At 40.1% G+C, this 15,006-nt stretch overlaps 1 protein-coding gene across 1 annotated transcript in view; it reads left to right on the forward strand.

Moving 5' to 3' along the window:
- mtnr1aa (melatonin receptor 1A a) overlaps positions 1–14,454 on the forward strand; it is a 65,061-nt gene extending 50,607 nt beyond the window's left edge. Inside the window, exon 2 of the mRNA XM_052127177.1 lies at positions 13,414–14,454. Within this exon, the coding sequence (XP_051983137.1) occupies positions 13,414–14,282 (869 nt within the window). The 3' untranslated portion in view covers positions 14,283–14,454. The remainder of the gene's footprint in view (positions 1–13,413) is intronic.
- The last annotated feature ends 552 nt before the right edge of the window (positions 14,455–15,006 follow it).

Genomic DNA, 15,006 nt, shown 5'->3' on the forward strand with positions numbered 1-15,006 from the left:
GTTCCTTTCCACTGGAGTGAGATGAGTGGTTGAGTAGCATGGGCTCTGGGCTGGGTTCTGAAGGGTGATTGCTGGGCAGGTAGTGAGCTGCAGGGGATTGTTAGGGAGGGGCGTTCAGGCAAACAAGACTGCATGTGATGAGCCAATCGTATGATAGCTGAATGAATCATTGTAATGGCATGGTGTCATGATATGAAGTAAGTTGTAGTCTCAGCCGAGGATCTAAGCCCTGGTGGTATGTGGTCATCAGGGCAGGTTTGTTCCTGGTCACCGCCAACGTGGGGAACTGAAGAGCATAATCGGTGACTGTCCACCTTCCATGTCGAATGCCATGAAGCTGTTCAGCCACTGAAGAGTCACCTGATGGGGGACAAAACACTTCTTTGAAATTACTTCAAAAGTTATCGAGTGTTTCCATTACAGAGCCTCCTTGATCCCAGATGGTCCGAGCCCATTGGAGAGCTCTCCCGGTCAGGAGGGAAATCATGCAGGTGATCCTCGAGCATTCAGTGGGGAAGCGCTGAGACTGCATTTCAAGAACAAGTTGGCATTATAGGATGAAACCACCACAATCCCCTATAGATCTGGAATAAGGGGCTGGATTTACCACAGGGCTGACATGAGATGGGAATGGAGCGGGGTTGGGTGCAGAAGCAACTAGTGCTGGGTGTGTGGCTTGTTGTGCGATGTCGGGTGTGTGAAGAAGGGTCACTCTGAGCTGACGTAACAGTTTTTGGAGTGGATCTTCATCTTGGCTTGTGGAAAACACCCGCTAGGTTCATATTTCCTTTGGTCTGGAGTTTCTGTAATGATACGCACACATTGAAGCTGGAGATGAACACAAGTGCGAGAGTTTATTGAACAGGACACTGAAATAGGCAGGTAAGCAGGCAAGGTAAGTATACGGCTTAAGTACACTAACTTTGGAGTCAGTCTAGGATCAGACAGGGAACCAAGGCTTCCTCTAGTAATTTCCAGAACAGATCATAGAAAAGTCACAGAGAATTAGAATTAACTGCAGCTGAATGAGAGGGAAGTCCAGGGTAACTCACAACAAGGCAAGACACCAACAGAGTGTGCGAGTGAGGTTTAAATGGCAGTCTTAACAAGATTATAATAAATTGCAGGTGCGTGTGGTTAAGACACGGGTGAGTGAGAGCGTGTGATTAACGGAGAGGGAGAGCCCGGTGCACTCAACATTTATCGCGTCTGCTCTAATAATACCCACTTACCGTGTAGCTTCTGTTGGTAGAATTGAACTTTTCATGAAAGAATCACCCAAACTCCTTCCGCAAATTGCTGTTTTTAAAAACGATTAAGTACAATCGTTGTGAAAGATATGAGGCCAAATATAATCAAAAAATTATTTTATACCACCATGGAAGATCTAACGGGAGGAACAGGGCCCTATCTCAACCATCAAAGTGCATTGGGTTCTGTTTGTAAAAGGATATTCAAATAAAAATAATGTTATACTTCTAAAATAATGCCTTTGCATTTATTGTTTTAGTGCAGTTAGTACAGTACGTGTTTAATTGAAAACAGGTGTTAATTGGTTTGAATTTTTTATATGATGATTTTGAAGTCAAATATTATTACTTACAGTAAGTAGACAAATAATTTAAGCATTAAAGGCTCATATTGTATATCTCATGGTTGTTTTCATTTCATTGTGCCACATTTCTCAGGATTTAGAAGTGTATAAAATATGTGAGCATGTGTTTTCGTCAACCTGTACATGTCCAACATAATAATACAGGCCTATTGAACCAAGTTAAAATGTGTTTTGTTGATAGTTTAAAAAGCTACATATATACACATATAAATCATGGTTGCCTGATGTGACATCACGATAATGTAATATATAGCATTATTTTCTGTTATATTACTCTTTCACTCTTGCACATAGTACTACTACCACTATTACTACTAATAAAAGTCTGAATCTGGAAAAGTGAAAAGGGTCCTTAAACCATTTTAATTTAATTTTTTTAAACGTTTAAAATTTTCTTTTAAGGCCAGGGTAGGTTTAAAGTTTAAGTTGGGGTTAATCGGTCTAAATTATAATTTACCTTTATTTAAAACAATCACTGGGTACAAAATATGGGTACGTGTGTGTGTGTGTGCAATTTTAGGCTGATTTTTGAAGGCTAGTTAGTGTATGTGGAAATGTGTGTGGCCACTGAGCACATTAGTTATTTTGTGTCATTACGATCAGATGTATGTGTCGTGTGTGTGCTGAATAGACCCATATGCTGTACTCTCTGTAGAGCTGATGAGGTGAAATGAAAAAGCACTGTAGTCCTGACCCTCATAATACGCTCAGCTCTTCAGCCTACAGCCTAACAGTACACACACAGGACACACACAAACATGCATACACACAATAAGAGAAATGTTTTAAAAGGTATTCTTGAATTCTCCATGCTCTGCTGTCAGCAGTTACCCTGTATGTGCTTATATGTTTTTCACTTAGAGTGCAACACATTTTTCCCCACTGCTCTAATAACCATAAAACACACAAGCCAGAGGCTGCTTTTATTCCAGAAAGTAATCTGTATGTTTCTTGATCCTGTTCTGGGGACCCATTGCAATTTTTGTATTTGTCCCTTAACAGAGACTTTAGTTCACCGAGCATCTACTAATAAGCAGATTATTTGAATCATGGTGTTAGATAAGAGGAACATGATACATTTGCTTTGAGCATTTGACTGAGCACTACATGTGCACAGGTTCATTATAAATTAATTAATTAATCAATTAACCCAACTTAGGTGAGAAAACATCTGCAAACACATCTTTCAAAAATTTTGAAGACACCTGTGTTGTAAGTAGGAGTGAAATGGTATATTATTTTCATAGTATGAAAAAATACCATAGTATCACTGTATTAAGGTACATTGTTGCTATAATATTATCAGTGTTTTAATGCTTAAAGTTATTGCTAAATTTAGACCACAAAAATACATTTTAATTGTATGCCTTGCTGTCAAACATTCATTTTGAATGATCTTTTTAAGAAACTGAATTTAGCAAAAACAAAAACTTGCACAGCTGTTTATTGAATTCAACCCACAGTGTTTGAAATCATGTCACATTATCTAAAACCATGCTAAGGTAATTCTAAATGTGTAATTCTAAATGTGTAAATCTAATACTAAACATGCTTCTGGCATCTGCAGTTTCATACTGTACTGTGGTGGGAGTGTGTGCATGTGCTAGTTTGTTAATATGTGTGCCCTTGTCCCTCAGTTTAACTCCACACTGGCAGCGTTATGGTTGGAGAGTTGGGGTCTTTGAATATGAACACTGTTTGCGGAAGAGAGTTAATCAGGTGGATAACTGTGCACACAGTCCTTCATGCAACACCTTGTTGCCTCGGAGTGAAGCACTATACCCAATGACTGAAAACTAGTTGACCTTGGCTTTGCACCTGTGTCCTTGGGGGGACATATTCATTCATGCAGAAAAGGCTGTGACAGTAAAACAAAACCATTTCTATTCAGTTGCCTAAATAAAATGCACTTTCCCCTCAATGCATTCACTCTCTTTTTAGCCAGTATATGTGAACCTCTGGGGTGTCATGGTTTGAAGTAGAGATGGGAGACAATGGATCAACATGCAGGCTTTTAGTGAAGATTATATAAAACAATGTGGATATATACAAAGAACCAAACAATATAAAAACACATTAACAATGATATAGGAACATACAAGGTAACATACGAACTGACAAAGAGTGATAAATACCTGAGTATATACAAACTGGTGCTTGATGAGGGAATAGGGAACAGGTGAGGAAGATGGGGAACAGATGGCCTACACTCAGGGTACATTACGGCATGTTTTCCATAACGTTACGACGTTCTCAATATAATTCATAATCCCACGTTTATAATGAACAACGCGTTATGGTTATTGTGTTATTAAAAACTGTGTACGCAGGTGTTACAGTTAACATGGTAACACTAAGTTACACCTGGTTTACTTGTATGTTACTTATTAAGAAGTAATGTCAAAAAAACAGTTATAACTGCATGAAGATGAATGGTAACACAATACTGGCAAAATACTGTTTACATCTTGCAAATGCATATGATTCAAGACTAGAATTCCCCCAGAACGGAGGGAGGGGCGGGTGACCAAACCTCATTATCATTTAAAGTCATATGCACTGAAACAGCGTGCTGAAAACGGAGCTGTTTTTGAGCAGTTAAAATTAGTGTTTTCTTAAAATACTAATGAGAATTTTTAATAAAAGTATATTACAAAGTTTTCATTTAGACCCTAAAGATTCATATTAACTTGTACAAAAATGGCATTATATGACCCCTTTAAGGTTACAAATACACACACACACACACTCCATCATTGCAATCTTGACATTGCAGCCTGTTCATTATAGCCGCAATAAAATATAATAATAAAATAGTAAACCTACCATATAAAAATTACTCTGTTTAAATAGTCAGTAGTACAATTCGTATCATTCACAGTAAGCACCGCTCCACTGTGATGTTTCCAAGCATATTTTTGAGCATGTAAAGAGGATGATTTTCTATGTCGGTATTGGAGCATGAGTAAAGTACAAAGCCTATAATAACTGGCAGAAGGCAGTAAGAGAAACAGGAAGTCTGTTATAACTTCTGCATACATTAATTGATCTCGACGAAACTTCAGCAGTGTGTTCGCTGTAAGAGGCCGATCGCATGGATGTTGCTATTGTGAGTCAGTTATAGCGCCAGCAATTGGCAGAAGGAAGTGTGTCACTTTCAAAATGATTTTAAATCACCCCCTTATGTCTCAAGTGAACAAACAGACCAACAGAAAGTCAGATATTTTGGTTTGAATGTGGATTTCTTGGAATTTGCACACATCTTCTCGACGGTCGAAGCGAGCTTACGTTATTGCCCGTCGTGCGCGGCGACCCTAAAGGCCCAGGGGTGGCGGTGCCACCGGCTTGGGCCCGTCATCGCTGCTCGCAGCTTTAATTAATTTTTATAGCTGTAAAAAACAAATGAACAAATAATATCAGCAGTCTGGTTTGCCTATATGCTCTGTTTGACTTCTCAGACTTTGGGTGTGAGTACATATTTATTTTACGTTGTAGGTACCAAATGGCCCAGCCAGGGAAATGGCTAATTAAACATTTTTGTTAAAATGTAATACATAAAAATGCCAAAAGGTTTCTTTAAGGGTTAGGTTTAGCGGTATGTTTAAGGGGTATAAACTATTGTTAGATCTGTATAAAATTCATAAAATGCATGGAAGTCTATGGAGAGTCAGTGTGTGTGTTTGTGTGACAAGTGCTAATGTAAACAGACTTGGCTGCGTGCATTGGATACTCATGCATGTTTTCACTGTTATCGTGGTGCTTTTGTGAGAGTTTGGCTGTATGTTTCAGAAAGCAAATGTATTATATGCCTGCAAAGACTGTTTTGAGTTGCTGTTTGTGTGAATGAAAACCGCATCTGCACCTAATAAGTAGATTTGGCTGCGTGCATGGGAAGATCATGTTTATATATGATGGCTGTGCATAAACAAGTTGTGAACTGTTATCATGGTACTTTGGAGACCATTAGGCTGTTTGTTGCTTAAAATAAATGTATTACGTCTTTGTAAAGACTCTATGAGTAGCTGTTTGTTTGACTAATAAAAAACGGTACTAAAGTTAACAAATGGCAGCACACAACGGATAAAGATTGCGTATGATGTATTGACTGCGAGTATAAGAGCTGCAAACTTTTTATTGTGGTACTTTGGTGATGAGTTTGATGTTTGTATATAAAATAAGCACATTCTGTAGTTTAAAAGACTGTATGAGTAACTGTTTGAGTGAATATAAATTACAGACGCTTGACAAGTGCAGCCTGTGTCAGCGTGAAAGCCGATTTTAATCTGGCAGCTTGCAGAAACACATATGTGTGACACTACTCTGCAGGGCCCAGTTATTAACCTATATATGAAAGGGTTAATATTCATACTCAGCCATCAAAGTGTTCCTTTTGTTTTCAAACAGTCTCAGATTTTCCCATCACATATACAAATACAGAGATATACAGGGACAGAGAGAGTGAGGGACAAAAGTGGTTCATCGTTACTGTCTGACTGCCTTTCTCATTCATAAACTTGATATCAGTATCAGCCCAAACTAATAACTTGAGTCGGCTCATGGTAGACCGCATAGGTGAAATGGCTTTTGCTGACACAGTAATCAACATTGGGAAAGAAACAATATAGAAGGCTATTTCTGTCACAGCTTCCCTGTCCTATTTTTTCTGAGAGAAACACATTAAGGGAACACAGTCATCTCTGTGGGTACTGAAAACGTCTAGGTTACGAATGTAACCTCCGTTCCCTGATGGAGGGAACGAGACGATGTGTCGGAGAAGTGACACTAGGGGTCTCTCTTGAGCACCAAATATACCTCTGATCTATGAAATAAGGCCAGTGAGAAGTTGGCAGTTAGTATTTGCATATCCATGCCTAGAAAGGAGATGCTCTGAACCGGGGTGAGCTTGCTCTTTTCTCAGTTGACCTGAAGCCACAAGCGGCTGAGGTGCCTGAGCACCTGGTCTCTGTGAGCGCATAGTAACTCTCGGGAGTGGGCCAGTATGAGCCAGTCGTCGAGGTAATTGAGTATGCGGATGCCGGCTTCTCGGAGCGGGGCATGAGACAAAAGGAAATATTGAGAATTTGGGTATCGGGGCAGTGGCAAATGAAATAAATTCAAAAGAAGATTCTTCTCCCGGCCCTCCACCGGGAACGGAGTGGTCTTACCATCTCCGGAGCTAACGTCTTGGGCTCTGTGTCATCCATCTCAGATCTGAGAGATCGCCTCCGTCTGTTTCTTCACCGCGGATAACTGCTGGGTAAAGTCCTTGACGGTGTCGCCGAAGAGGCCGAACCGGGAGACTGTGCATCGAGAAAGCGACTACCTTGTCGGTCTCACGCATCTCGACCAGGTTCGTCCATAGGTGTCGTTCCTGGACCACGAGGGTGGCCATCGCCTGCCTGAGTGACTGCGCTGTGACCTTCGTGGCTCTAAGGGCGAGGTCGGTCACTGAGCACAGTTCCTGCAGCACGTCAGGATCAGGGCTACCCACGTGCAATTCTTTAAGCGCCTTGGCCTGGTGGACTTGCAGGAGGGCCATGGCGTGCAGGGCGAAAGCGGCATGTCCGCGCTCCACCGTTGAAGGTAGCGAGAGTGGATGAGCGAGTGGCTCATCATGCACTTCCAGGAAGAAAGGAACCGGGGGGGTGCCCGTGGAACCAATCAAGTAGCCGTGAGGGGGAGGGGACGGGATTTTCCGGTCCAGACTCACGCTCGCGGTACCCAGGAAAGTATAACGGACCTCTGTGCATGGGCATGCAGACCCGAAGGTGGTGGCGCTGACGAGCCATCAACATCAGATGCCGCTGTAACGCTCTCCGATGCAGCGGTGATTATCGTCATCCAATTCTGGGAGCTCAATGGACCGGCAGGCCGCACTCATCCCGAGCTCAGATGGGAGCAAGCGAGCGTGCCGGGGAGGCGGGTGGTTCACAGCCCGTCATTTTCCCCAAATCGCCTCCATCGCCCACGGCACCTGCCTCAATCCCGTAGGAGAGAGGCGAGGCGCGGGGAGCGGCTGAAGTGGCTTTCTCTCATGACAAAAGAAGCCGCGACCGCAATGCTGCCTCAGCTATGTTCTCGCACTGAAAACATAGACCATTCATGAAAATGCTGCCTGAGTGTAATCGCAACCCAGGTACGCCAGGCAGTTTTTATGACCATCAGAGGTGGGGAGAAATCAACCCCATCCAGAAACTACACAGAGGCGGATATAAGTCTTTAAAAAGACGCGTCCTGAAAAGGACGTTCAACGCTGCTGTGTATTGCTCTTTTAGAGAAAATCACTCTTTTAACTCTCTTAGAGTTTGGGTTTCTGCACTATCGAAGTGCCCAGGGGCAATTTGCACTGCCGTGCAAGAAGGAGAAATCGCCGCTGTAATGCGCCCTCAATCCAACAGCATGCAGAGCGTCAGAGGAATACTGGAACTGGTGTGATTTCACACGAACAGCATGCACAACCATCGGCTCCGAAGAAATTTTCAGAATGAACTCTAGTATTTGCCTCGCCTTTGTACCCGTATGTCTCATTGGCCTTTTTTCATAGATCAGAGGTATATTCAGTGCTCAAGAGAGACCCCTAGTGTCGCTTCTGAAGTGAAAAGCGTGTGAAGTGGAGTGCCCGGAGTGCCTGATCGCATTTATGGTGTGGGCATCCTCCATTGACTCAGCAATATCTGCACAACAGACGACATGAAACAAATAATTTTGTGATAGAAATATTAATTTCGAAATATGTCAATTCTGCATGGAATTTAGAATTTTTTTGCCCAGAGCCTCCATTAATATCGGACCGTGGATGGAACTAGAGATGGAGATGAGCTGTAACAGGTGTTTAAGTGTCTCTCTTCACCATAGCTGGTACATTACGCAAAGCATTTTTGCTATTTCTGCCTTGCTTGAAAATGTGCTGTATTATGAATAATGTGGGAGCGCCAAGATATGAAATGTGTTCGCTGTCACGAACTTGCAATGTTAATGGCTTTGTTGATTATAAACAGGACGGAATATCATTTTATCGCATCGCTTGCTTACAGAGACATGGTATAATGGCATTTGTATGTCAAATTAACAGGTTTAGAAACGTTTATACATCTGTAACATCTTAAGTTCAGTATTTATGCAACAAAGCACTTTCCCCACTGCGCACCTGCTTACACTTCTGACGTCTGCACGAGAGAGAAAGTGAAAGACAGAGTGGATTTACTCGCACAGCTACAGTTTGATACAAAAACAAGTTTATTGGTTAGATTTTTTCATCTGTTACATCTGTTTCATGTTTCATCTGGTTTACAAATTCACAGCTCTACTGTATAAAAAGTGAATAAAAGTGTGCAGGAATTTCCCACATTATGATCGTGGAAATTGCGGAAATTATTAGCCAAATTTAAGGCTCTGCAAACTGTATTACCGGTATATTAAAATATTAAAGTTGCCCTGGTTCCCATCATATATGATTTAATTAAACAAAAAAACATTACTCTGCAATCTGCTAAATGAATGCAATGAAAAGCTGCGTCAATAGCATTTATTTATTTATTTTATAAATATTTTATAAATATTATTTAATATATGTCAAGGCGGGCCAAATCAAAGGTCAGTTGGTCTGCGGGCCCTAGTTTGGGCATCTCTGACCTAGAAGTTTTACATTTATTGAGAGTAATTGGAGCCATTGTAAAAGTTACATTCAGAGCAGCCAACTGGCTGCCTTCCACTCAAGGAGTCATTAACATTTCAATATGACAAATATCTGTTTTCTATGCTTTTACTCTTTATCAATGTAGTGTTAAGTAATCTCACTCTTTTATTGAGTTACATGCACACAAAGAGGCCCTCTTAAGGTGCAATTCAGTGCTATGTCGTGCAGAGTATTGAAGAGTTACTTAATCCATCCACAAGACAGTTGCCGATTCATGCAGAAAAGGCATGTTATTGAATAAAATTTGGTCATGCTAGTATGCTTGAAGTTTACATGCTCAGGTCGTGGAATTCATTAGAAAAAACTTTTCACTCAAATCAATTTGAAAGACTTTACCCATCTTAAAAGCAGAAGTGAAGTGATCTAGAATATTGTTTATATGTAAAGTGGAGTGACATTTAAGGTAATGTGTTTTTACACTTTTATAGAATCTTAATTATAAAGTAGTGGTGTTTAAATGTAATGTATGCACGCAATTACACTACTTTTGCATCTGTAAAATGGCACGTGAGGTGTGTGGTGGTTACATAAATTAACATACATTATCCTGAAGTTTTTGCATAATGAAGGGAATGTGGATCCCATTTTGACCTTGTCGAAATGGTGACCTGTTGACCCATGCCTTCCTGAGCTCTGACCCTAGACATTCTTGTCTAAATGAGCCAACATGCCATCACTAGGATATTGGCTGCCCCTGACAAGTTGGGGCATGCCAGAAGCAGCCCTGACCTTTAACATTTGCGATAACCATTCCATACATAAGATGAAAATCCATGAAAAGAGAAGCTAATGTTCCCATGTTAATGTGACTCGCTAAGGCTGGAAGATTTTGAACTGTTTAGTGGTTAGAGGAAATGTCTGGGGCCATACATAGGGCAGTCCCATACTCATTAAAATACTGATACTGAGTGCAGTCGTACAATATCATATGAATTAGCCAAATTTAGAAAAGTCTGAATTCTTATGATTTCGCCATGAGAATGTGTAGCATTTAGCTCTTTTTCACCATTGGGCTGAATGGTTCTCGTCACGGGACTGTGCTGTATCGGTACATTTACAGTTTATTTTTCTGTCATGATGCTGAGAAATCATGATTGTAATGGACTGACAGGGCAAGTGACTAATCATGAGTTGCATTTCACCAGCACGGTTGAGTATGATAAGCTAACTGTGCTGAGAAATCTGAGCTGGAACGGTTTATAATCGCATCATTTAAAAATGGAAATGCTACTTCAGCTGTTACTCAGTGGGATCAGAACAATTCTGCCCAGTGGTGGAAAAGAACTAAATGCTACTTGAATGGGCTTTTATCAGATTTCTGAAAAGTGCAAGCCTAGTTTGAGGGAAAAGATTTAATCATATCTACCTACAGGGATTTGATTGGTCAGATGAATATAAAACAATGTAAAGGGAAAATAAGAGGTTCATTTAGAAATTTGTGATCTCTGGGACCACAAATGAAAAGTGATTTCATTCATATTTTTTTTTTTCACTAGATAAGAACATCTTATGACGAACATACCAAATGTTTTGTTTCTGATGTTGGTGTGCTACTTTCTCCCTCAGGGTTCTTAACAAGCAAGATTGCATTTGAGCAATGAGTTTCACCAGGTTTTGCTAGTAAATAACATGACTAGCATGGCTATCAGCTACCTGCTAGTTTGTTTATTATTTATCTTATTAATGTATACATCTGTGTTGGTTTTTATGTATTTTAAAACATTTTTATTTTTATTCTATTTATTTACTTTATATTAAAAAAAAAAAAAATTCCTTCACCTGTACTTCTTGTCTTTATGACTCAGTAATAGTATTAATACATTGTTGGATCTGTGTAATTTTGTAAATATTATAGAATATTTATATTGAAACTTTTGAACCTGGATTTTTCAGACGGTCCCTTTAACACGCTCCACAGAATTAGTATGTTTCAGCACAATGTGTGGAATTTTCAGTCAACCCCTTACCCACTGTATAATTTTTTTTTTTAACTTATATCAGTGTTAAATTAATGATCTGGTACGATTTAGCCGTGAAGCCATCTGACGGGACAAATTTCCCGTTTTGCTTCGATACAGGATGCATAATTTCATATTTAAATATGGGATGACCCTATCTACAGGTCTAATGCATTCTCACGAGCAAAGTGTGAATGCGAAAATCGTGAGTTTATCGGGAGAAATTGTAAATCAGGAGTACAGCGGGAGGAGGGGTGGAAAAACGGGAGGAACCCATTAAAATCGGGAGTGTTGGCAAGTATGAGAGAAAGTGAATGATCATGAAATGGACTTGTGCCTCATTGCGATATATGTAAATCAATATGAATTCATGTAAAAAATCTATATAAATAATATTTAAAAAATCTAAATAAAAACTGGCAATATTAAATCTGTACAATGTGTACACCATTCAGAGAATCTTGTGAAAATGAATTTAATCATGTTTTTATGGTGGCCCAGGGATGCAAAATGCAACCAAATTAGCAAAGCAATTCAAATCTGAAAACACAAAGAAAATAAGCTAAAATACAACCAAATTCAGGTATTGATTTCAGGAATGAAATAAATGTATATTCAAAAGGGTATTTCTAGCATACATGGAGTCTCTTCTGTTTAAATTTCAGTGAAACCCATTACGTGTTGACCTGGGAATTTACTGTATCTTGTGAGTGACTTACAGTGGGACGAGCAGCTCTCTGCTTTTTCCAAGCAACCTCAAGATCTCGTATGCTTTGAGTCAGACTGCCACATGACTTAAATTAAAGTGTTTAAATTGTATTTATTTGTTTGTGGTGTTGTTGCTAAATTTAGCTGTGTTGTGGCTTATTTCTGTTGTGTTTTAAGCTTTTATTTGCTTTGCTAATTTGGTTGTGCTATGCACCCCTGGGTCACCGTATGTTTTATATCTGGGCTCTCTGAGAACCCAAACAGAATGTAACAGTAATGTAAATATGACAGGGCAGAGGGCGGGGCCGGGTCGTGATTTTACAAACCTGGCCCCTTATCAGGCTAATCAAGCCTCTGAGTGGGATAAAGGCCAACTGCAGACGGTGGTGCTCTCCCAGATTCAGGAAGGCGGGGATGACCTGCCGGCACACCTCCCCCAAGGGAGGGGGGGGGTCATGCCTGGGGCTCCCCAGCCTGAGAGAATGAGGGAGGAATTTGACTGGGCAGAGCGTGGGGCCGGGCCGTGATTTTACACACCTGGCCCCTTATCAGGCTAATCAAGCCTCCAAGAGGGATAAAGGCGGAAGATGGTGCGACAGAGAGAGAGCGATTACGAGCAGCTGTCCATCCTACGTGTGTGTTTGAGTCTTTTTGTTTAGTTTTATAATAAACAATTTATATTGTCAAGCCGGTTCTCACCTCCTCCTTTCCCTTAACCCCCTTTACAGTAAAACATTTTGGATGACAGTTGAAGCGTGTTTTCAAGTGAAACATGAAAATTAATTGCATTTATTCAAGTTTTATATCTGGGGTCTTTGAGACCCCAAACTTTAATAATGTAACATGTTTTATGGATTACCATTGAAGTTTGTTATCAAGTTGAAATTTAGTTTTGAATCACTTAACACAAAAGTCTTGAACTGGGTTCCCACTATCATGGAAAGCATGGAAATATAAGGGAATTTTGAAATGGGGATTTCCAGGCCTGGATAAGTCATGGACATTAATACAATCTTAAAAAGTCACGGAGATATCAATAGTGAATATAATTTATTATATATTTTATATTATATATAAAATAAGACACATTTTTGGATGTTAGTCTGCAATATATGTAAATGGTGAGCTTTTACATTTGAGTGTGAACAATTGCTGGCAGCAGCCTAAAAATGCCCCAGAGTTGAAACGGTTAATCATCATTTGGAAATCTAATTCGATTTTTAAAATGTCCTTATCCAATAATCCCAAATAACTGGGAAAGTGATGGAAATATATTGGACAAAAGGTGTGGGAACAATGCACAAATTACAGTATCAGCCTGATACTTCAATGTTAATTATGATTTTTGAGCTATTAAAATTTATTTGGGATCTCTAAAATGGTCTTGGAGACCCCTATCACAACAAAGGCTAACTCTCTCTCATTCTATCTCTCAGGTAACATCTTTGTGGTGAGTTTGGCAGTAGCAGACCTGGTGGTGGCAATCTACCCATATCCACTGGTCCTCACCTCCATATTTCACCGGGGCTGGAACCTGGGATACATGCACTGCCAGATCAGTGGCTTCCTGATGGGCGTCAGTGTAATCGGCTCCATTTTTAACATCACCGGCATCGCAATTAATCGCTATTGCTACATATGCCACAGCCTCAAGTATGACAAGTTGTACAGTGACAAAAACTCAGTGTGCTACGTCCTGCTGATCTGGGCATTGACTGTGCTTGCTATTGTGCCCAACTTGTTCGTAGGCTCACTGCAGTATGAGCCACGTGTTTACTCGTGCACGTTTGAACAGTCTGCGAGCTCAGCATACACAATCGCTGTTGTCTTCTTCCACTTCATTCTACCCATTATGATTGTTACCTACTGTTACCTGCGAATCTGGGTTCTGGTCATACAGGTGAGACGACGCATCAAGCCGGACAATCGCCCCAAGCTCACACCTCATGATATACGAAACTTTGTCACAATGTTTGTCGTATTTGTGCTCTTTGCTGTCTGCTGGGCACCTTTAAACTTCATCGGACTGGCTGTAGCAATTTCTCCAGAGCATGTGGTTCCTCTAATACCAGAATGGCTCTTTGTGGCAAGTTATTTCATGGCATACTTTAACAGTTGCCTCAACGCAATAGTCTATGGAGTGTTGAACCAGAATTTCCGACGCGAGTACAAGCGAATCGTTGTGTCTGTATGTACTGCAAGGATCTTCTTTCCAGAAAGTTCCAACGAGGCACAAGAGAGATTAAAGAGTAAACCCTCACCACTCATGACCAACAACAATCAGGTCAAGGTGGACTCTGTGTGAACAGTGTGCATGTAAATGTGTGTATGTTTCAAAGGTGAAGAGAACACAATAAAATAAACCAAGAAAACTTACATTTAAATGAAATCTGATAAGACTTTACCAAATATGTTGCCAGGGAGCGTCTTGTCCTGAAACTGTGATCTGTTGCCTCAACCCAATAAAAACAAACAGGAAATTATTGTCATGACATCTTTTATAAAGCACTTTCTTTATTTTTGTTTTGGTCAGATATACTTGTATGTATGAATTCCTCTTGTTTTAATGTTTACAGTGATTATATCAAGAAATCTATGTAATGCATACTTTGTGTAATGATTTTATATGAATTATCTATCTGAATGGATCAAAAATGTATATAAGGTATGAATTTTACATTACTGTATATAAATATATCTTGAGTGTTTCACTGATGTTGATAATTCAGTGGAGAAAGAAGAATAACGTTATCAAAATTATGCCATGCACATCAGCATATCCCTAATTGCCTGGTTGCAATTGTGAACCAAATCTTTACAAATGACTCTACCAAAAGAGATTGTTACAGCGTTTACTGCTTTGAAATGACCTCACCGGGTTTTACACTGTTACTCTCCATTTAAGGAGGCAATACACCTGGATTGCTGCTTTACCACAAAACCCTGTAAATATGTTTGAAAGATTCCTCTCCATTCTACAGTCCCTTTGTCCTTCATCCTCGCCTCCTATTACCTTTTTTAACTCTCTT

Source organism: Xyrauchen texanus, chromosome 5, assembly GCF_025860055.1.
Source record: "Xyrauchen texanus isolate HMW12.3.18 chromosome 5, RBS_HiC_50CHRs, whole genome shotgun sequence".
Taxonomy (NCBI): Eukaryota; Metazoa; Chordata; class Actinopteri; order Cypriniformes; family Catostomidae; genus Xyrauchen; species Xyrauchen texanus.